The 25,024-nt window shown below is 42.7% G+C and overlaps 1 protein-coding gene across 1 annotated transcript in view; it reads left to right on the top strand.

Annotated features, from left to right (window-relative positions):
- Nucleotides 1–231: 231 nt before the first annotated feature.
- The window catches only part of LOC311307352 (ephrin-A2-like), a gene marked incomplete at its 3' end in the record, with an annotated part of 131,343 nt that continues 106,550 nt past the window's right edge, over nucleotides 232–25,024 (top strand). Inside the window, exon 1 of the mRNA XM_084436147.1 lies at nucleotides 232–455. Coding sequence (XP_084292273.1) covers nucleotides 316–455 — 140 coding nt within the window. The 5' untranslated portion in view covers nucleotides 232–315. The remainder of the gene's footprint in view (nucleotides 456–25,024) is intronic.

The raw sequence follows: 25,024 nt of genomic DNA, 5'->3' as shown, positions 1-25,024 counted from the left end.
AACGGAAGAAAATGGATTCTAATAGTTATTGGAAAAGTTTACCGTTGAAAAGTAGTAGGGCGACCTGAGCCACAGCATGCGTAGCCTACATCGATGATAACCTTCACGGATCATACTCTTATTTAATTACATTGTAAATTCTCAACTTGAGTGGACAGAGGACTTGGAATTTGAACGTGGACTGGAACTAACCATATGCGACTTGGAGAGCATCATGCATATTTGAACATCAATAACAGTTTGTATTGATATACAACAACCCATAGGCTACTTCAAGTGAAAACGACGCAACTTCCGAGGTCGCCTTTGCCCATAATGAACAAGAAGCATTTAGCTGATCAAATGGAGTTGACGCTTCTGCTTGTTGCCGTCTTATCTTGGGTCGCGGTATTGGCGGACGATAGCAAGTTGATATCGGACAGATATGCAGTCTACTGGAACAGCACCAACCCCAGGTAAGACACATCATAGGTCGCATATCCTAGCCTATTAAATTGAGAAGTTACAGGCTCCAAAGCTCCTACGCCCACCAACTCCCGTTTCATCATTTTGAGTAGGCTATAGCCTATGCGAATGTAGGCCCAGACAAAACTTCCTCAGGTCTGGAAGAAGTGACAAGTTGTTTTCCTTAGAAGATTATGGGGTCCTACATTTGTTACGTATTATGAATCCTCATCAGTTATTATTATTATTATGAATCTTCATCAGTTGCAGACCAGTACCCTAAAACGTTGGGCCCTCTAATCTAGATAATTTTATAGCTTTTTCATATTCAGTTACATGATGTGATTTTATCAGGCATGGTAAATCAACTATTCTCATCAGAGATGTGTACAGTGCACGAGCATCTATTATAGATGCAGAGACAACGTTGAACACATTTTGACCAGTTAGCTGAATTTGCACAAACATGCATGCGGGTAACCAATTAGGCCTACATCATGGTCGTTTTGTATATTCAATCTATGAGTTGATGAGAAAATATTGCTAGGATTTCCCAAACTGAATTATATACTAACCTAATCAGTCTTAAGTATTTACATGTAGTCAAAAGGAGTTCAAACCACATTAATCAGGAAGATTACATTGCCAATTTTATCCTAAACCTCTTAATCAGTACTTGGAAAATGGTTTACAAGTATTTAAACCACATAGAGGCCTTTAAAAGCATCTCACTGAGGTACATGGTACCCGTAGCTTGAACCTATGACAAATCAAGCAGCTTGAACCTTGAACCTTGGCCTGAGAATTCAGGAGCCCTGTAATGTCTTGTCACTGGTCTTCAGACATTGATGTACCTGTAACGAACAGCAAATACTGTATATCACTTATGTGACTAGTACAAACTGAACTAACAACTTAAATTATATATTTATTTTTGTGATTTATGACCTAGAGTACACACTGTTTAGTGTTGTTCTAAGTGCAGTACTAGCCTACAGCATTCTGTAATAGTAGTGAGTAGCCTACAAATAGCAATGTCTGTAGTCGCAGTGAGTACATACTGTATAGCAATGTCTGTAGTAGCAGCAGTGCAGTATGATTCTAGTTATTATAAATACGACCTTCCAAACAGTCCTGTTCCAGTCATATCCATCTCACCTGACAGCCTCATCTGTCTTACACATAAACATTTCTGATTCACATTACACATTACATTAGGTAATTACACAAGTCACTATGCAACTCCCTATGAGTTTCTATTTGTGGATTACGTTGCAAGGTAAAAAGATCTGAAACATCAAATCCAGAATGTGATTATATGGCAATAAGATGTGTAATACAGGCTTTCATTGGAGCATATGCAAGGGACTGTGGCAGTGCTGCTGAAACAACATATTGTTAGTGTAGCTCAGCAAAACTCTGATCAACCGGAATCCTAAAGGAAAATCATTCAAACTTACAGCCGAGGTACGAAGAAAATAATTTTGGAATGTATTTTTCTCTTTTATGGAGAATTGGGAAATGAGTGTTTTGATCCACCCCCCCCCCTTCCCCCCTCTCTCTCTATCAGCTGCCAAAGCAGCTCATAAAATCCTTTCTTACCTTGATGTTCCTTCTCCAAAAATAAGTGGAGTTGAACAGTGGAGAAGATTTAGATGGAAAAAAAGCTTCTGGGGTGCTTTTTCTTTCTCTTCCAGCAAGGGAACAGAAACATCTGCTTCCTCTTGGTCTCTTCAAACTAAAACTAAACTAGCAACTGTTGGTGTATTAGTAAAAGTCAACTGTTAAAGTGTAATAGTTGTAATAGTAATAGGTGTAGCTGTAATATTGATAGTCAACTAGCCTATTAAAATGTATTAATAATTGTAATAGTAAGTTGTAGTTGTAATAGCAATAGTCCACTGTTAAAGTGTGTTAACAGTTGTAATAGTAAACTGTTAAAGTGTATTAATAGTTGTAATAGTAGTAGTTTTAGTTGTATTGGTAATAGTCAACTGTTAAAATGTATTAATAGGCCTAGTTGTAATAGTAATAGTCAACTATTAAAATGTATTAATAAATGTAATAGTAAGTTGTAGTTGTAAAAGCAATAGTCCACTGTTAAAGTGTGTTAATAGCTGTAACAGTAGTGTATTAATAGTTGTAATAGTAGTAGTTGTAGTTGTCATGGTAATAGTCAACTGTTGAAGTGTATTAATAGCTGTATTATCCATAGTAGTAGTTGTAATAGCAATAGTAGTAGTTGTAATAATAACTATATACTATAAGATACTGTAGTAACAGTCAACTGTATTAGAATAACAAAGTGTATTAGAATGTTCCAGTTGGTGGTGGCAGTGTAATTACTGTGTGGATGTGTCCTGTGTTGGGATGTGGCCAGGGAACATCCTAAATCCTCACCAGACTGCTGCAACTTTCATTTAGATATGAGCGGTGGCGGTGTAGTGCATGTGCTCTGTTCTGAATGAACACATTTGTGCTGACCAGATCAAGTCTCGAGGAAGGTTGTACTCATGCAGGCCTTCGGGCCTAGCGCCGACCCTACAGTACTGACTGGAACACTAAATGTAGGAAGTTAGTGATGAGATCCGTGCATTTTTTGGTTGTGAGATCTGCATCAGCGTACATTTTTTTTGGTATTAGGTATTTAAGCCATCTGAAAAATGTATACTGATAGGTATCTGTGTCTTAAGAGATGCATCGATACAAATACCATGGCATTTAACAAACATATTGTGTAGCCTATGTAAAATGAGTCGTTTGTTCATGCCCATTACTGTAGATTCTTGTGTAGTTCAAATATGAGCACCTAGGCTATACTTTTATATTTTAGTTAATAGTTTTTCTAAACCAACTCCAAATAAGTTCGCACTCCAATAAAAAACATACAATATGTGTATTCTATCGATCAAATTAAGTGATTGATTGAATGAATGAATGAATGAATGAATGAACGAATGAATGAATGAATGAATGAATGGCCACTCTTGTTGATTGGTTTCAAATCTGTTTAGCTCTGGGAATCTCATGCATGATTTTGTTTTGCTTATTTCCACCACATTGCCATCTCACTTTGTGTAAATTGGATTAGGACTGGTTAACTGTTAACATACATGCTGTTGCTCTCTGTTCTGCCAGCTAATTTAAGTGATGTTTTGCTATTTCATGATGTCTGCTCTCCTTAAAACAGACCTCTCCCTACTGACCTACATGGGCCAAGGTTACGGGGAAAAGGCTCTCCACACTCAAGTGTAATGCTCCCGGTACTTTAGTCAAACAATAATTAGATCAATTAGATCGTTACCTGAAGAAGATCTGGTTGATCGAAATATTGTTTGTTTAAATAAAGTTTTGGGAACATTACACTTGAGTGGCTAGTCCTTTTTCAAGAATTGTACGCCTGTTTTGTACAGTTTGGCTCAGCACCAAATCAGACTTTTAATGAGGTTACTGAGGAATGTTGAGTGGAATGAGAACTCTAGCTGGTCCTCAAGGACTGTCCAGATTGGACAGAATGATTGTATTTTTGAGGGGAAGCTTTGAAGTCATACCAAGGCATCACTTCCCAAATAATGGAAATAGGCTTAAGGGGGATCTGACCTTAAGGGGGATTTGACCTTGAAGTTAGATGTTTGTATAAAGGAGCTGTGTAACTGTTGCCATGGCTCCCTCTAGGTGGCGTCACATCGTTTTTGCGCTGGTGTACCTCGTGGTCCGCCATTTTCTCATTCACTGAAGGGAGACGTTTTTGGACTGAAACAATGGGAACACATGGATGGCGATTAAAGTTAGTCGCAAGAGTTTAGGCATGGAAACACTTTTAACTTAAGTTGAATTGCAGAAAAGATCACTTTTGTTTTTTTCGGTATGTACATGTTAACGTCATACTATTATTTTTTTAAATGGAGGCATCACTTGGCTCTACACTAGCCTATAACTGATGTCATTACAGAAAATGGTTGACATCTGTATGTTTGGTACAAAATGTTTTGGATGAGAATCACTATTTGAAAGGAAACTCAATCTTAAAACCTAAATAATTTTGCATACATTTTCCACAACACGTTGGAAATATTGCCTCCGCGTTCAGTGCCTCTGTAGACGGACACATTTCTAGTTGTGTATTCAGGGTTTTCCGTGAGGGTAGCCTGAACCAGGTGGCAGTGCCTGTCCTCAGAAGTCTTTCTTTACCCTTAGTACTGCATATACGTTTTGCAGTATACTGTGGTAGGTATCGTACTATTCTCTGTAATATATTTTGACGGATGGGTGCATTTTTTTGTCACCGGTCATAAAATGTTGTAAGTCTATTCCAAATTTGTCGATGAATGACATAAATTAATTTCTTTTATTTCCAGTGGCTATAGCTTTTCAGGGGTCACTCAACTAATGTGCTCCCCCAATCAGCCTGCAATTAATTAGAGCCTGAGGTATCATGGGATTGGAAATTTGCAGAGCCATTCTTCCTTCCCTAGTGTTTGTGGGATTAAATAATGCACTCATTACTTCTCTGGTCATGTAGCTATCTCACAGAAAATAGGAATTGGTGTCCTGAAGGTAAAAAAAAAACGAATTCCATTAATGCCCTCCCTGACAAAGTGCAGGACATAGTATACACACATGGTTGGAGATCTCTAGACTACACTCTGGAGTAAACATGCTTGAGATATCTTTGTTCTGTAAACTAGGGTTGATCCCATGATAGTGCTCCGTTATAGTGGCTGTGTCCAGACAAAAAGTCTCTCTCAGTGGCATAATCGAGTGATGGTTATGGACTACACCACGGTGAAGGTACAGAGAATGATCTGTGTCTTCATAAAACTTACTCTTAGAAAGTTCATTCTTCTTTAGAATGTGAAATGGAGCTACCCATGACGGGTAGCATACTTGTTACTTGGGAAATTCGATTAAATAAAAAAAAAGTGCCTGCTGCCATCACATAAAACACTCGTTCCTTTTAGCCAGCTGTACTGTGGAGCCATGCAGACGGCCGTCTCATCTACAGCAGGGTAGATGGCGGACATGCGATATGAGAAAGGATAGGTCAGTTAATTCAGCTGTTACATTCGTAGCCACAATTTAGTTTGCAGTCCATTACTTAGCAGAGTTGGAGGATAGTGGAATAAAAAAAAAGAAAAGAAGATTAAAAATGAGAAAAGCAAATTAAATGCCCTTTACTAGTTTTCTAGAGTACCAGGGACGATATGGATTTTAAAAGTTTCAGCTCCAAATTATCCTAGAGACTTATACATATTTTAACTCAAGTTGGTCATTAATGACCTGACACAATGTTCCATTAAAGAGCTAGCATCTCATTAAAGATTAAAGTTGGTTCATAATATCTATAAAAGCGGTTAATATGAAAGAGGAAACGGCTAATCGGTAATCTTGGTTCAAAGCTTCATTAAATAAAATGACCCGGAGAGAAGGCCAAAGCCTGCTTCATTTGTTAGGACACAGTACTTAATTTCCAATGTTAATCAAGGTTAAGCTAATGTGGACCAGTGGAATTGGAGTAGTTTACAGTCCTTCTCCTAATACTCCACATGCCTCACAGTGGCTACCACTGGCGTGTCTTAACGGAAATTAGTCCTACCCATCAACAAATGTGTTTGAAATGTGGTAAGAGGTTAAATTTGCCTTATCTGGCTTATATGTATATATGACATTAGCGATAAGAATCCCAACTTGGTACATTGCTTTGATTTATCCTCTCTGGAATATGAGTGGAGAACCAACAAAGCATGGTTCTGGAAAGTCTTTTCAGTCAGTGAGTCTGTCACCAACTTCTAGTGAGCCTCCCGCTCCAATGTCCTCAGCCAGAGTTAGAGAGTACTAGTGTCCCTGTCACAGTGTACCTGTGTACCTGTGTACCTGTGTACCTGTCACAGTGTACCTGTGTACCTGTGTACCTGTGTACCTGTGTACCTGTCACAGTGTACCTGTGTACCTGTCACAGGGCCAGTAGTCAGCAGAGTAGTTTGTGAGTTGCTTAGTTTATCTTGTTACTTTTGCTTGTTGCCATGATCTCAAATATTGATGGATGACAAGTAATGCATTGCTTGTTTCATTTATTAAACTGGAATCAGAATGTGAACGTGTCCCTAACGGTGTGTCAGCCCTTCATCAACCCACATGCACTGCTCATGCATTTTAATGGCTGACCCACATTTGAGCCGCCTTGAATGCAGGCAGTCTTGTGTACCAAGAGAGCTGAGAAACTTTTCGCTTTGTAAGGCGCAATGTAGCTACGGTGACAGAGATGGAAGATGAGGACACATTGGGAAAACCTTAGTCATCTGCTCACCCTTCTCACGACAGACACCCTCGTTTAGAATACCTCAAATAACTCTTTCTCTTAAGATTTTTGTTTCATTTTGTAGATTTATGCTAAACAATACCACTGGGTAAAGTGTTGTCATACTGCCTGCTTGTGGGGATAATGAAAAATGATCATGGATCACATTCTTATAATAAGAATTATATAGAACTCATTTACTATTTTAGTTGTGGATGTTCAAGGAGTTTACTGCGGACAACGCTGTTTTAGTTTCTCCAATTTATAGGAATAACATTAATGGGATTTATGTACAATCGTAGTGCTATTTCTGTGTAACATCTCTACCAAACACTATAAAAAGGGACAGCAGTTCACCGCTTAAACGTCCTAATGGCTTGTTGCCTGTTAAAACATTGTCAAACGTTGGATAAATGTAATGGATGTATTGGTATGTCTGCTCGTTAAAAGGGGAATTATGGTGCTTCACTTAATTGATCTTTGGAATTAGTTTACTTTTATTGACACCAATTCATGCCCACAGCATATTAAAACTCTCTTTCTCCTCATTAATCTGCCATCTCTCTGCAGCACGACATTCATTTAATTACTGTAATGGGCAGGCAGGCAGCTCCTCCTGACGAGACCGTTTTCGTTAAATGTCCCGTTTCTCCGTCATTTATGAAGTTGTATGAAGTGGTGGTTTACTTAAGTATGACCCAGTGAAAACCAGAGGCCACTTCTGTCTTCTTTGTGCAGCCCCACTCTCTTCACTCATTATGAGGCATGGTTTACTAATGGAGAACCCTCATGGTTGACCGTGTACGGAGAAGTAGCAGAGCGCAGTAATAACAGAGAGCATGGGGGCACATTAACGTGGAGGCGGTCAAGGAGACAGAGTGACTCCAGCCAGCACCTGCATATTGCTTGTAAGAGTTTTACGACATCGCTGAAAGTGCTTTTCCTTCAAAATCCATTTCTCATACTGGACAGAATGGATTTCTTTATAATTGGCTTAAATAGGAGCTTCCCTGTTCTTAGGGTCACGCTATATGAGCAAATAATCAAACACTCAGCTGAATGAGGAACGTCATAGATAGATAGGCTTTATTTATCCCCAAGGGGAAATTGTTGGGATTGTTGGAAACAGGGATGGCCTGTACGCTATGCAGCGCTCTTTCTCTGCAACAGGGACTCACTGGGTAGGTTTACTAGGCCCTTACTGTACCATATCAGCGTGTCAGTGTCATGTTCGGATATTCTTCATACTGTTTTGATGAAAGGATGTGACACAATTGAACCCAATGAACACTCTGAGGGAAAAATAGGCCAATGCTTGTTGTTGCAGAACCAAATAAGGTTTTAATGACATAGGAACTATCCATGGATGGTCTGGTATGTTAACTGTAGCTCTGTAAAAAGGTCAAAGTGTCTAGACCCCTTAATACTTTCACATGTAGTTGAGATAATTGAAAGAGATGCATGGACCCGACCATGAGAGTCAGACAAAGCCAGTACTACTGGGTGTTTTTGATTGTATTTGTAATTCTTTTAGAAATTAGATTGCTTGATCATTTAGATTACAGAGATATAACCCTCTGAAGAATTAATTCTATCATATTGATTATATGTTTATATCTAATTTTAATATAGGATTATAGGGTTAGTTTTGAGTTGGCATGTGCATGTGGCATGTTATTCATGACCTTTCAAAGCTATGTTGCCAAATTATATATAGAGAACTACATTACAGTACAGTACATTACATTCCAGTCATTTAGCAGACACTTTTATCCAAAGCGACTAACAATAATTGCATTTAACGTAGGAAAAGACAATGTACTAGTACTTGTCAGAACTCACAAGTACATCTCCTTTCTAAAACAAGTGACTAAGAGCATAATCTAGTGCTGAAGGCAGAGTGCAAGAATAGCAATCTAAAATACAGTAAGTTATTAAGAGGGAGGATCGTTGTAGTACTTCTTGAAGAGATGAGTTTTGAGCCTGCGACGAAAATGGGCAGTGACTGCTGTCCTGACGTCAGTGGGCAGTTCGTTTCACCACTTCGGGGCCAGGACAGAGAAGAGCCATAGCAAGTAACAAACTATTTAACTGTACAAGGTACATATGACAAAGATACTTGAATTCTTGAATCCTAGGTTGCAAATCTGACTAGATACGCAAAACTGTATTTCAGATACCGATATTATATTTGCAAAGTATGTAGCGGCATAGGAGTTTATTTTTTGGTCATTCCATTTATGTTGATATTTATTCTATTTTAATTTTGTAATTTTAGTATGTGAATTTCTCAGTTTATACAAGTATAAGAAAGTTACAGAAAAATGAAAACAAAGATAGTGTTAGTATTAGCTGTCCCGCCCACATAGGACCCGTACTGTAGGACTACAAAAAATAACCTGCACACTCATTATCATTTAAATATGACAGTTACTGATTTTCCTGTCTCATCGACTTAACAGTGCGCCAGCTCATTTTACAATCTACATTCCAGTTGTTTGAAATGTGATTGAAAAACTGCGAGTTTAGATAATATATTCAGATTTTTTTTTTGTGCATAGTAGTTTTGATTAAATATATTTTTTTTAAATGTTAAGATCAATAGATTTGTTTGGCTTTTGCCTGACCCACAGCACAAAATCAATTCTAAACAATCAAGAATATTATTAGAATTTTATGTTTTGTATTTTTGCGAAATATTTTTGGTGAGATAGGTTTGGAAATTGTTGTCGCCGCACATTTTTCTTCATTATTGATACATTAATATTCTTAATATTTGTAACAAATTAATGGATTGGCATTTCAACATGTAAAAGACCAAAAAGGCTGATCCAAGTCATGCATTATTTTAAGCAGCACACTGCAGGCTATAGGCATCATTTGTAGCGATCTTGATTGATTTGAGTTTTCATGAGACATTCCCTAACAGTACTATCCTTGAGAATAACATTCATTTAGGATTGTAGATCTGCATTGCATGTGGATTGGGTTACCTCAGTTTCAGACCCTGTGAGATGCAGTAGGTGAAATGCAAAGCAAGTGCCTTGTCTTTGCCGATTTATTAAATGTTGTTCAGGACAAGACTGTTACCCACTTAAGATGGTGGATTAAAGACTATTTCATAGATCACTGGAGGGGATCTAGTTTGAGTAATGTGAACTGCTCCCAAGGACTTCTTGGACACAATGGTTGTATTTACATGCTTTTACAACCCTTTTCAAATATGTTGTGTGCTCTTTCCATACGTATATCCGAATTCATTGAAAACATTGTTCATTGACTGTTTCCATTCAGTTTAAATACAGAATTTCTGGATTGTGTTGGTGCATTATGACCACAAACCCCATCTCTAATAATCTTTTTCCACTGTAAAGCTAATGAATGGCTAGCTTTAGTTGCCTGCTATTAGTGGGTTTTCCATTGCTTAAATCTAATTTTACAAATTGCATTACTTTGAGATTCGTCATTGTACTGTAATATGTCTATGGGTTTGGACATCCCCAAGTGAAACGAGGGTGTCCGAAAATGATAACTACAAATTATCTGTTCTTTTTTATTTTTTAAGATGTTTTTGAGACCTTACTCTGCATTTTACAGATATCATACCGTACTTGGCTTGATCCTCCTGGGGGATTTTAGCAGGCTGGCCAGTCTTAAAGGCCTTCACCTGGTTCTTCATAGTGCAGCTTGGCCGTGTGACAGGGTGAACGAGTGATGGCTCTGGCACACATGGTTCAGTCTTCAAGTGAGCGGGTGGGGATTTGCCGTAGCTCAGTGCACGGTAAGCTTTGACCTTCAAACGACTGGAGATTTGGAACGATGTAGAATGGAGAGAAAGAAGAAAAGCGAGTTGAAAAAGTGTGGCGTTACTCCCAAGTCATCTGGGAGCCTTTTTTTCCTGAATAGCAGACGTCAAGCCTGTCATTCACATGGCCCAGAAAAGCTCTTTGTCTGGGGGTCTCGGGGTTGGGAAAGGCAGGAGGCCGATTGTCCATGGACGATCAGAACAGAAAGTACAGTTCGGCAAAAGTTGCACCACTTAGCAAACCTACATTAAAGTAGGATTGTATCATTCATAGGTAGAATTTTCTCAATTTTCTCCTCGAAAATGTATGTGGTTTCATGGTTACTTATCCAAACTGAATAAATGACTCTGCTAAACCCTGATCCAGTTTCTGCTACACCCAGATAAAACAATAAAAAATATATCATTATCTTGATTCCTTTTTTTGGTTTAAGATTGATATTATTGAAGGATTACATCACTACAGCAGGTCACTTCCATGATAAAAAGCTTCAACCACCATGAAGCTTCTGGATCATAATACTACGTGTTTCTTTGGTCAAAGATTGACTTTTTTTATTTTCTTTTTACGGTCATCTTTAAATCTGTACAATAAATGGAAATTACTCCTGTAGTTTACAAGATTTAACAAAAAAAAAAAATCATTCTTAAAGGTTTATGAATAATTCTACCATCTGGGTAAGCTGCATGTGAACTGAAAAAAGGGAACCATTTTTGAGAATGGATAGATGAGAACTTTAAGCTGCTCAAAAGGATAGTTTTTCACTTGGCTGGCTATTATGGGGGTTTACAATGCTGCTGTGATATTGATTCACTCCCATGTGTGAAGTGACGTCAGCCGTGCCACAGACCTTTGTCATCAACAAGCGGATTTTTAGTTCAACGACGGTACGTGTAGCTAGCCAACTCTGTTTGTGCTCTTCCTACCTTCCCCATCGACTGACAACAAACCGACGGGGTGTCCTGTGTCTCACAGAGGCCGTCACAAAACGGCTTGCCAAAACTTTGATGTCTCGGAGATTCTAGCGACACCTTAAAGTGGTGAATCACAGAGAGAGTAATGGAGGTGACCTCTTGACTGCGCGCTGGCAGGCGGACGGTTTCAGAGAGGCGGACTCAGACGGGAGGAAGAAGGGGAGGGAGGTGGAGGGTGAAAAGCGTTTGAAGATGAGGACAGTGGCAGCAACAGGAGTGGGATCATGACTGGCGTGACAATGGGAAGCCAGCACCGTTGTGCATGTGCCAGAATCTTCTGACTAGGGGCCGGGAGCTCCGAACGTGGTTTACAGTACATAGACCGCCAAGGGGGTCGATACAGTATAAGGCTTGTTTAGGAGTTGTCTGGAATTGCGAGACAAGGCATGGGACATGAACGCTTAAGGGTGCGAATATGGACAATATCACCGGAAAACACATTCAGAGCACCGGTGCTCTTCTCTCTGAAACTACGCCCACGCTGTCCCCTCAGTATGGACGGTTCTGAATTAGCACTTAGAGCTTTACTTTTCTGTTGGCCAAGTTTGAGTGGACTGAAAACACCGAAATGGGTGTGGGGCCCATTTTCCACACAACTGCAGTACAACCCCCCCTACCCCCACCCAATGCGGGTACACTCACACACACACACACACACACACATACCATCTATCCTCTTCATCTGTACAGTACAAAGATAAGCATCTTCTGCGTCATGTCTGACATATCTCTAGTCTGACAACCACGAAACAAAAGGCAGGAAGTTCCCCCATTCCGCACACTCAACAGCTATGGCCTCTGCAACAAGGAGCCGTGAATACCGTATACACCTGATAGTACCAGGGTGTGTGTGTGTGTGTGTGTGTGTGTGTGTGTGTACGCGCATTGGGTGTGTGTGTGTGATAGGCGGTGTGTGAAACCACAGCGCCCAGTGGTAATCCAGGTGGCGGTGAGATTTTGCGGTGTGGCCTTGGCTCCTGAGTGATGATAAGTTGCAGTCTCACCTCAGGGCGGCGTTGAAGCCAGCTGAACATCAGGATACGGAGGGAGATTACAGAGGCTGTGTAGTCATTTTAAACAGGATTAGCAATTCCAGCTCAGGTGCTACACTAATAGGATTAGGGACTCCCTTTTCTTGTTCATCCCACCGTTAAGCCGAATTACGGGGCCCTCAAAACAAAGGTGTGTTCTTGGACACCGCAATGACACAAGGCGGATCGGCAGCACTCTTAGAGGGGGGTGCCTTTTTTTCAAATGCGCCCACACATGTTATGTGTTGAGTGACCTCCATTTTGAATGTCACCCAACACTTGGGGGTCTCCATAGTTTGAAGTAGGCTACCACTCTAATTAGTCAATGGAATTTAAGGGGGTTAAGGGCAAGTGAGAGAGGAGATATTTAGTCACTTTTCTGAGAACGGTATTGATCAATATATAATTGCTGCTGGTGGTTTGGCTGAGCATTTCAAGATGAGCACTACTTAAAGTACTTAAGCACACACATTTTTTTCAGATTTGTTTTGTTTTCATTTATTTGGATATCTTTTCTTTCTTTTTTTTTAGCTCATTGGCTAATCTTCCAAGAGTCCACAAGAGACAGGAATATCTGGTGGAATTGAGCGTGTACAGGATATAGTCTGAGGCCTTGGTTAAGTTTAGAATTAGTGCTTTTGGTTGTTAGGGTTGATCATTCTCTGATTTTAAATCTACTGTAGACCTAGTTCCTGTTATGTACAGTATCATCATCTATTTAGAAAATGTATTTTGTTTGCTGAACACGTGTTGTATTCAGCCGAGCATTATTGCAGGAGCAGCGAAGTTCTCCTCAATGCTTCTCACTTTCATCTTGAGATCTGAGTGCTCACCTTGGCACTGTATCACAGCCTCGCCCCATTAAGATGAAGACCGTTTCAGTCTCTCATCATGATTTCCATTATCGGTCCAATTCCATCGGAATGATCCGGAACACCACCCCTTCCCCCACACTTTAGATCTGATCTGGCTAGGGGGCGGTTATCGTGATGAGCTGTGAAAAGAGGGGCTCATATCCTCCTTTGTGCCAGTTTTGTGGGGCCCACAGGAGAAACCTAAAGGGATCTACCTCCTAATCCTGGGGTTTATCCTTCAAAAGCCACTCTCTTCTGGAAGGCTTTGAGCTTTTTCACACAACTCTCCACAGTCCTTTTCCTAATGGAGGGTGGTGTGTGTGTGTGTGTTTTGGGGGGGGGGGGGGATGGTTGAAGTTTGCCGAAGAGGGTAGGACTTCTCGTTGTGGTGCAGGGAGAGACACTGGGTTTAAGTAGATATCTCCCCCTCGAGGGGAAAGCCCTGTGGAGGATGTAGTTGTGTGTGAAGCGGCTGTTAGGTTCTTGAGTATTGCTGTTCACCAGTTAGGCAAGGCTCTCCAGGTCTCCCTCGTAGCTTCAGGGGGAGGTATGCTATAAAAGTGAGCTCTTCATGAGTCCCCCAAAGGCTGGTCACCTCCTCTCTCCTGTCCCCCAAAGGCTGGTCACCTCCTCTCTCCTGTCCCCCAAAGGCTGGTCACCCTCTCTCTACTGTCCTTAATAGGCTGGTCCTCTCCCCGTTGAGGGATTCCCACTGTGTGTAAAAGAATGCGCCGCTCCTAAAGCACTTAGTGACCAGTTATGTTGTCTTCAGTACTTCCCATCAGCTCTGCTTAACCATGAATTTCAGAGTGCTGTTTCTCTTAAGGCACGGCTATAACTAAACCTAGATGTCTAACTTGCCCACAACCGCCTTCCCCCACTGCACATGATTTTCTGACCAAGATGGTCAGAGGGTTGATTACCTCAAACTCTCCCCAAAAAATGCCCGAGACCACATAAGTAGGCCCTTGTGTCTAAACCGTTTCACAATATCTTCACTTTCGGGAGAAGCCTCTTGGTATAGTTTCCTGAGGAACGAACCACCACAACAAGCCTAAAGACCCTGAAATACTATATGGGCACCACCTCTTAAAGAGTGATGGTCCATGTGTTTTAGCTTTGTGAGTCCTAGACTAGCTTTATCACTCCCTCCCTCTTAACTTCAGGGGTTAAGAACCTCTGTCAGTCCAACAGTCAACACGGAGCAGCAACCCCATCTGATAGCAATCTGGTGAAGCCCACAAATGAACTCTCTAGGGAAATGGCATTTCGTTTTATTGACTGATTAGGAAGTGCATTGATCAGCAGCATGCAATCAAATGGCTTCAATTTGGTCACATTTGTATCATTAGATAATCATGTAGTTGAAACCAGGTAAGGTATTGATTCTGATAAAAGCAAGGCCATTGTCCAGCCAACACGCAATTCACAGGCCACAGCTGTCAATACATTCCCTCAGAAAGGCTCATTCAGCAAAATGCTCAATGCCCTCAGGGTTAGAGTTAGGGTTAACCTGTGTATAATGGTTCCTCAAACATGGCCATGAACAGTCTGTCGGATAGAAATTGTGTGACGCCTGCAAATTTGCACTGAAACTGTTTATGATACAGCTGGAGAAGCTTCAGCAGTCACCTCCTCTCTAGACTCACGAGTCGATCTCTAAATGCTGCGCTCAACTAGAGACTAAATACATTTTGTCCAGAATTCGTTGCTAAAAGTGGGTGGAAACAATTTCATAGATTGAAAAAACGGCATTGCAGATCCAATCCAACGTACGGTATCTTCCTTCCTAACGGGCGGTGAATGCTTTGTTTTGTTTCTCCACTCCAGTTTGTTTGGAGGACATAATTTCTAGTAAGGTGGGTCGGTTTTCGGCACTGTTCTAGCCACAATTTCCGATTTGCGGAGGCAGAGATCTCGAAAGTCTAGTATCGCAAGACTACCTCCTCTCAGATCTCTCTACCTGTTTAGGCCAGAGGTACATGTATACATACTGTATATGACATGGTACTCGATAGCTATATCTGTGTAGCTCTGCTCCGATGGCTAATGGCTGTCAACATAAAAACACTGTAAATCCTGTAGACTATTCTTTCGAAACAAAATGATCTGAAACATCAAAATCAGTTTCAGTTACTTTTTATCTTTTATTTGAGCTGTGAACCGAGAAGCAGAGATATTTAAAAAATACATTCTTGAGACTCTCAATTATGTTTCGCCTCCGGTTCAAACGGCTCCTTTGACAACCCAGGAGCTGACATGAAAGGAAATGGAGCGTGCGTGCTTTGGTGTTAAACAGCTGGGGCGGCCCTCTCGCCCTCCCAGTTCAGGGGCCGGCCTTTGAGCTGGATGTGTGTGTCTTTTGAACCGAGCCCCTGCTTCATCTGCTCTGTGACCCGCTCTCCCCCCTCTACTTAATTATGCCCAAAGAAACTATCCAAGAATCCCCAAGAAACTATCCCAGGCCTCGTTAGGAGGTCAGGCGTGGGCATCCTTTCTTCTTGGTGGTGTCCAGATGCTCGGGGCTCACAGGGGATGCCAGCGACCGAGGGGGCACCCAGTCATTACATCCGCATCACCCTCATTAACCCTTCGCAAACGACCTACGCAGCTGTAAGCATCACACGCTGCAGCCCAATCCAGTAACCCTTACATCCGCCGCTCTCAGAATAGGGTTTTTATGCCCGAAGGTGGTAACAAATTGACAGTTGTTGTACTGTATGCGGCATGGACAGTGAAACAAATACTTCTCTGTCTCTCAACTTTTAATGGAATCTCGCTCTGAATACATGTTTTATTTCATACAGTTTTTCATTCAGGGATGTCAATTACTAGAAGTCATTACTAGGATGCAGCCTTGCATATAAATCAACCTTGGCTGTTTCTCATCAATGTCCACTGGCATATACAGTACAGTAGGACACCAGGTTTTATGTGGGGCGGCTGTGGCTCAGGAAGTGTCCTTGGGAAAGACACTAAACCCTGAATTGCTCCCAATGAGCAGGCTAGCATCTTGCATGGCAACTGCCACCATTGGTGTGTGAATGTGTGTGTGAATGGGTGAATGAGAGGCCATTGTGTAAAGCGCTTTGGATAAAAGCGCTATATAAGTGCATTCCATCTACTATTTCTTACCAACTGTTGAGAATGAAAGTATATGGACATCAGATTAGAATACATTAATTCAGTGAATTAAAAAAATAAAATCAATGTGTGATGGAAATATGGAGTAGGAGTTTAGTTGTTAAATAAACACCTTTTGTCGATGTGGATTAATGTATTCCTTAGAGAGAAATATTACTTCCAGAAGGTGATTCCTGTCACTTGAACCTACAGGTTAGATATAGAAATAGCCAGTTAGATATAGAGCCACATAGATGCAGTATATAGCCTGTTTGACATATAGCCAGTTTGATATACGTATAGCTATACTTTCTCTTGATGGCGACCTCTTTGTCTTACCAAAACAATTCATTATTGAACATTCAAAGCTCATAGTTGTATTCTCATACACATTTATAAATACAATTATTTAGTAAATTTTTTGTACAAAATTTATCTCTGTACAATTAAAAAAAAATGCTGTTTTGAACTTGAATTAAAGCTACATGAGATATCTCGTCACTTTGGCGGCCTCTCTGGTCGTGATAAAATCGGCACTGCGTTTTAAGAACCTCACTTCCAATTCCCCACTCGCTGTAATGATGGGAAAAAATATGATAACAAACGTGCGTGGAGCAGACTGGATTGGAAGATTGTAGCTCCTTCAATGGACTTTCTGGAAGGATGGCGGGGAAATACCGGCCTTCTTTCTTTTATGTGCGTGTTGATAAATTCGTGGGTTGAAGTGTTTTCGCGATATTGTGACACGCAAATCGCATCACTTCCACTTCCACCAGAAGATTTCCTGCCAGTATACTAGCCAGTACACCGAAATTCTAAAATAATAAATTCACATGGTCTCATGCAGTCTCATGTCACGAAAATGATTTTTGGGGTCTTGCTAAGGCCAATTCATCAACTAATAGCAAGTAAAGGTGAATATTGAACTATAAAAAAGTTATCTCATTGAGCTTAAAATGTATGTGTCAGTTTTAACAAGAATATAATATTAATTGAGCACAGTGTGCAGGAAACAGCACTCAGCACTTTCCTTTGTGTGTCTCCTCCACCCTCCACCCTGTCCCCGAATAACCTCCTCTGAATGTATTCCTGCTCCCATACCTGTCACTTAAACTCGTTTACTGTGACATTGTGACAATCACACTGAATCTCCCCCAGCCTGGGGACATGAAGGCGTCGCGTGCCACAGCACCCCCTCCTATTGTGTCTGTCTGCATCGTGCCAGGCAGCTACTGGTCACATCATTAGCCCAAAAAAAAACAAAAAAACTCTTCAATACACCATGCACCTTTAAATAGTCCCATGACTGCTTCTTTCCTCCCAAAAGAAGCTTTAGCGGTTTGAAGAACTGCTCGCTCAGCCGCTCCGTCCAAACGATGTGTTTTTGAATTGCCACTTTGTTGCATGCGCACATTAGCAGGGGCTAGCCGAGGCTAGCCGAGGGTGAATTTCACGGGTCATTACTACTGCTCATAACCACACCTAGGGAAAAGGACTTTGCAAGATGTTGTCCTTGGCGGGAGCCTGGTGACATACTGTCTGGAAGCAGAGCCGGTTTCAACCCCCCCTGGGGCTTGAACATGGCCTGCAGGGAAAGATGGGTAGCGTACGGTAAATTAAGTAAATTTAGTCTGTCTGTCTGTCTGTCTATCTATCTATCTATCTATCTATCTATCTATCTATCTATCTATCTATCTGTCTGTCTGTCTGTCTGTCTGTCTGTCTGTCTGTCTGTCTGTCTGTCTGTCTGTCTGTCTGTCTTTCTATCTATCTATCTATCTATCTATCTATCTATCTATCTATCTATCTATCTATCTATCTATCTATCTATCTATCTATCTATCTATCTATCTATCTATCTATCTGTCTATCTGTCTATCTGTCTATCTATCTATCTATCTATCTATCTATCTATCTATCTATCTACGTTGGAGATCCAGTCTTCCTTGCCTTAACTACTCATAGAGTGAAGCTGAACATGAAAGTCTCAACAGGAGTGCAGCCTGTGTGAGGCATACTCTTTACAAACAACCCTACTACCCCTATTCTAGACCCCTACTACAAAACCATACTCTCTACAAACAACCCTACTACCCCAACTACCCCTACTACAAAACCATACTCTCTACAAACAACCCTACTACCCATACTACCCCTACTACAAAACCATACTCTCTACAAACAACCCTACTACCCATACTACAAAACCATACTCTTTACAAACAACCCCTATTCTAGACCACTACTACAAAAACCATACTCTCTACAAACAACCCTACTACCCCTACTACCCCTACTACAAAACCATACTCTCTACAAACAACCCTACTACCCATACTACCCCTACTACAAAACCATACTCTCTACAAACAACCCTACTACCCCTACTACAAAACCATACTCTCTACAAACAACCCTACTACCCCTACTACAAAACCATACTCTCTACAAACAACCCTACTACCCCTACTACCCCTACTACAACACCATACTGTCTAGACTCTACTCTATCAGTCGTGTACTGTTAGATCTGATGTGATTAGCTATGGTTAAGCAAGACGTTGGCACATTTCCCCGGGGTATAGATTTGTGAGGCAGGGGTTTTGTCTGGACAGGCCTGGCTGTTGAGAGAGAGGGAGAGCAAGGGCACGCAGAGAAGGGGGGTGGGGGGGGGGATGCATTCCAAGATATTCCAAGGACTGTTTTAATCTTGGGGCGGAACGGGGCAATTAGGGAATCTAGGGAAGCAGCAGGCCAGCCATGGCCGCTCCGCACACACACTGGGATTAACCCCGGAGAGAGAGAGAGAGAGAGAGAGAGAGAGAGACACTGATGGGATTAACCCTGCCGATAGCAGAGAGAGGGACTCCGTTGAAGAACCTTTTCTGCCACATTAGTTTTAACAAAAAGGGATTATTGTGGTAGAGGAAAATTCAACTGCCCCCTCCTGTTTCTTATATATATATATACACACACACACACACACACACACACACACACACACACCACACACACATACAACTTTCTCATACACACGCGTACAGTTCTCAGACCCCAAGCTCATTTTCCTGTGTCCGTTGCCAGAGTTCAGTGGCTGCAAATGACCAGGATCTCCCATTGAAAGTAAACGGGTGGGGTCAGACTGCGTGAGCCGAGTCCCACGTCCCGTACACAGCACCCCCTCCCCCCTCCACCCCCCACCCTCCACCCTTCCCCCTCCACCCTCCACCCTCCACCCTTCACCCTCCACCCTTCACCCTCCACCCTCCACCCTCCACCGCCGCAGCTAGGAGAACGCAGGGGAGGGGGCCCCAGACAGGGAGGGCTTAAAAGGCTTTGTTCAAGTGGACTTTTTGTGTGTGGAGGAAACGGAAGGCATGCTAGTTTGAACCAGGTTGTTTGCCTGGTCTGCCTGAACGTCTGAGGGAGCATGGTAGTGGCTTACATTGGGAGGGTTTTGGTGTGACTGTGTTGTGGGGTCGTGTGTGTGTCTGTGTGTGTGTGTGTGTGTGTGTGTGTGTGTGTGTGGAGGAGGGGGTGGAGCAGTAAGATGCTCGTAGTATTGAATGGCATTGTCATGTGCCCTTGTGATCGTCCTCAGCAGTTGGAAGTGGATTTAGCTTGGTCATATTTCTGGCATTGAAATAAAATCCTCTCAGAAAGCCGTTCACTGTGTAAACAATAGCATCTAAATAGCGGCCGCATAAGTCTTAACACTTTTAAAGTCGAAATGGCTGTGTTGTGTTACCATACTGTTTTCGACTTGTTTTTTTTAAATCACAAATGGCAAGACAACCAGGATGTAATTTTTGACGCGCTGTGTTGAGCGTTGCGTTGTGTTCTGACCGTTGTGTGTGCAAGAGCTGGTCCTTCAAAAGTCCTTCCTCCTGGGTTAAATAGGAGGGCATGTTAAATAGCGTCTCCCGAGGGATAGAGGGATGGAGGGAGGGATGGAGGGAGGGAGGAGGGATGGAGGGAGGCAGAGAGGGAGGGTGGAGGAGCAGCTCTGCCCCTTAATCTGCTCTCCTCTGGAGTTAGCCCACTGGCTCGACCCCCTCCCAGCCACCCACACACACACACACACACACACACACACACACACACACACACACACACACACACACACACACACACACACCGGTCACTCTGAGAATGTGGGCACTGAATAACTGACATACAAACACACACAGTCAGAGGGCATAGGTTTGGTTGGTTTTGGAGCGCCCCCCCCCCCCCCCCCCCCCCTTCCCAGCAGGCCTGTGTCCTAGCCAAGGTCAAGACCTGGACCGGGACACCACAACACAGCTGGCCGAGCCCGAGGTCGCCTGGCGGTCCGCTCTGGCGAGCACAGCCCCCCCAACAGTCCCTTTAGGTTAGGATGAGGAGCAGGCCGCCTCCTTCACCGCTTCCCCGAGCCACATCCTCTGTCAGTCTCTGTAACTGTCATCGGATGAATGAACCCGATAGGGGCCGGGCTCGGATTTGTGTTTTAGCCTGCGTCTGGCTTTTGACCGGCGTGTGCTCTTTGCTCGCAAAAACAGCATGTTTTGACAAACACCTATTAATACGAGGTCCAGTGTTTGCTGGGAAACGGCTGACCTTCCCGAACACCCTGAGCTGACTTCATGTTCTGGAGCTAAAGGAAGAGATTTTCTTCCTGAAAAAAAAAAAGATTATTTTTTCTCTAATGTCGTTCCCAGGGTCTAGTTATTTGATATGCAATTGTTTTAAGATGCCATTGTGCACGGAGTATACTCAAGCACAAGAACATTTTTTAATGCTTTCTCCATTCATTATTGATGACATGAAACTATACTGTGTAGCCTTTTCATGAATCATTGAAAACCAAAGAATAACATTGGTTCATATCTTATATAGCCCGAGGGACACGCGCCAGCGTGTTATTATGAGCTCCACGCGCCGCCGTTCGAGCAAACGGGGGGTTTAGAAACACTCCCCTGCTTTTCCGAGCAGACCCTTAAAAACGCGTTAGCTTGTCTGGGCGAACTTTAAGTGTAATCTCCCCTGCCCCTCTTCTGCGACCTCCACCGAGAAAGTCGGTTACCTTTATCGATCGCGATAAATACACGAGCATCGCCCCGGTGTGTCATCCCAACACCCGACACATTCTCTACACGCGGGGAGGGGGAGAAGAACAGGAGTAACATGATATTAACGTTCCCGAGCTCGCCGAGCAATGCCCGCCCCTGCTCCCAGAAACCCCTCGCCAGGAGCCAGTGGGGAGTCGGGCCCATGAGCGAATTCCCATCCCAGTAACCCGACGCGGGGACCCAAATTCCTGGACATGCATCAGGCAGGTACCAGCGGGCTGGCCGGCTCGGTTGTTTCTTGTGTTTCTGCGCCGTGAACGCCGCTGCCCGGAGGGAGTCTTTATTAGGAACATTTTCACAGAATAAAACCTTAACAGATTGCTTATTGATCGCAACTGGAGCCAAGCGCTTCAAAAAAAAAAGAAAAAGAAAAGGGGAAGGAGCTCTGGCTGCGTCTCCGTCTCCCCAGTCTGGACCGCTCTGCCCTCCCTCCCGTCTCTCCCGTCTGCGTCTCCCCAGCCTGGACCGCTCTGCCCTCCCTTCCGTCTGAGTCTCCTCAGCCTGGACCGCTCTGCCCTCCCCTCCCCTCCCCCGTCTGCGTCTCCTCAGCCTGGACCGCTCTGCCCTCCCTCCCGTCTGAGTCTCCTCAGCCTGGACCGCTCTGCCCTCCCCTCCCGTCTCCGTCTCCCCAGCCTGGACCGCTCTGCCCTCCCCTCCCCTCCCCCGTCTGCGTCTCCCCAGCCTGGACCGCTCTGCCCTCCCCTCCCCTCCCGTCTCCGTCTCCCCAGCCTGGACCGCTCTGCCCTCCCTCCTGTCTGCGTCTCCCCAGTCTGGACCGCTCTGCCCTCCCCTCCCTCCCGTCTGAGTCTCCTCAGCCTGGACCGCTCTGCCCTCCCCTCCCCTCCCGTCTCCGTCTCCCCAGCCTGGACCGCTCTGCCCTCCCTCCTGTCTGCGTCTCCCCAGCCTGGACCGCTCTGCCCTCCCTCCCGTCTGCGTCTCCCCAGCCTGGACCGCTCTGCCCTCCCTCCCCGTCTGCGTCTCCCCAGCCTGGACCGCTCTGCCCTCCCTCCCATCCCATCTTCCCCTGGCCTGCAATATCCACATATCTCATCCCGCCAGAGTGGCACGCACATATATCACCGCCCCCAAATGGGGGATTTCGGCAAAGAATCACAGTTGTGTGTGTGTGTGTGTGTGTGTGTGTGTGTGTGTGATTGCGAGAGTGTGTTTGTGTGCACACAGGTAGTGTGTGGTTCTGTAGTCATCTCATGTTTAAAATCTACTTTTTTCACACTAAAATACTTCAAATACTTGCACAGTATGTCATTGGCCTGGTACATTACAGTACATTCTTCTTGTCTCTTCTTAGTCATGGTGCTGTGGTGGTTTTGAAGGATAATATATCACTTAATATATTTTTTTCACTACCTTTATGCCAACGTTTAATTGGAAATCAAATACGTGTTTGTATTCCTTACATTATATTTTTAGTGTTACATTTTTGTAGACTTCTGACTACAATTGGCTGCTTCTTTTCTGCTTTGACCCTTACAGATGTTCAATTGTTTGTTCATAAGATAAACATATTTCTAGCAAATACAATACTGCATTCTAGGGTTAGTGTTAGGGTTATTAATCATGGTGAATGAGCACTTGGTGCACTGTAATCTGCCAAGAAGATTGAACCTGGTTGCTTATGTGCTGCTGGTATCTCTGCCGGTATCTCATAAAATGTACCATCGGTCTAATATATATTTGAGATCTCAACCATGTTTCACTTTGCAAAATATCCTTGCCTTTGTCCTCCTCCAGCCAAACAAAATCTTCAATCGATAGCATCGGTTTCTCCTCACTAGATACATTTGTTTTAACCTGATATTCTTTTGTAAAGCTACATGTACGGTAACTGCTAACTCCATTCTGCTATTTTTGTTAGCCTTAGCTATTTTGTTTTCTCTTTCTCCGTCTCTGTCTCTCTCTGTCTCTCTCTCTCTCTCTCTCTCTCTCACACACACACACACACACACACACACACACACACACACACACACACACACACACACACACACACACACACACACACATTATTAAGACTCCAGTGGAACAGTTCATTCATTAGGCTGCTCCTGGGGGAAGCGAGGTGTATTAATCACCCAAAGGAATCCATTGTTTATTGATGGTTTATATGTGATGGATTGTTTCATTTCCTCTTCATATTATGGATAATGTAGCGTTCCTTCTGTGTGACTTCATCCAACCCAGCGCTGTTTGTGGTTGTACTCAGGACATCCCATTTGGACTGTGGGGTTACTTTACATGGACATGTGTGTGTGTGTGTATGTGGAACAGTGTATGGAACTCCCAAATAAATGAATACTTTGGAAATGTCACCATGAAAATACATTAAGGCCTATATACTTTCAGGATGTTTTTTAGCTGAAAATGTGTCTTATGAATTATGTTTTTGGATTGACTAATACAGCATTATTTAGATCATTTGGGCGATGAAATTTTGTGGAGATCAGATTTGACCTACTTTTTGTTTCGGCAAGAGGCATGAATTTTCATAGACAAGGTTAGTCACACATGGTAAAGAGAGTTATTTTTTCCAATACCAGAACACTGAATATTCTAAACAGATTTAAGGTGGGATAGGTAGTTTGCGTTTGGCTTTATTTGGTAAAATTGGCATAATATCCTTTCAGCTATCAGTAACAGAAGTGCTCTGAGAATAAACTTGGATCTCCGTGTTTACCGCTGCCTCTGTATTTTGGATTCAAAGAATGCGCCGCGCCCAAATGTATTGACCAATCAGGGTCTCTACCTCGCCACACCTACCAGCAGAGATGTAACAGTGGGAAAAATTAATATTGAGATTATAGTGACCAAAATTATCATGGTTATCAATATTATCGCGGTATTGTAAAATGTGCTGAAGATTTTCAAAAACTACTGATACACACACTGAAATCATTTCACCAAGTTTTATATTGAAAACCACACATACAATTCGCTTAACTATTGACTTTAAACTTAAAAATTGTGCATCTTGGAGACTGCTGCTAACTTTGGTTGATGCTGGACAGTATTTACAGCGAGTTTTTCAAAGCGCGGAAATCAAACACGGTTTTAAAGATAATTTTATCACGATAAATTTAATCTAATTATATCACGGTTTATCGTTATACCGGTTATCGTTACATCCCTACCTACCAGTCATGTTTGGAGGGAGGGACTACATCATGATTGACAGGAGGGAGGGGCGGGTTCTTTTGAAAAAGATGACCAATCGGAGGCCTTGTTGACGTCAAACTACCTACCCCACCTTTAACACAATGACTAAGTATTGCTCACACCATTTTATGTATTTTATTATTATTTTCAACAGTGACTCCATCTGTATTTTCACAGATGGCGAAAATATGAAGGCCAAAAATATGAAA

Source organism: Borostomias antarcticus (assembly GCF_949987555.1).
Source record: "Borostomias antarcticus genome assembly, chromosome: 3".
Taxonomy (NCBI): domain Eukaryota; kingdom Metazoa; phylum Chordata; class Actinopteri; order Stomiiformes; family Stomiidae; genus Borostomias; species Borostomias antarcticus.
Note: the sequence above shows the minus strand (reverse complement) of the source record. Positions and strands in the feature narration are given on the sequence as shown.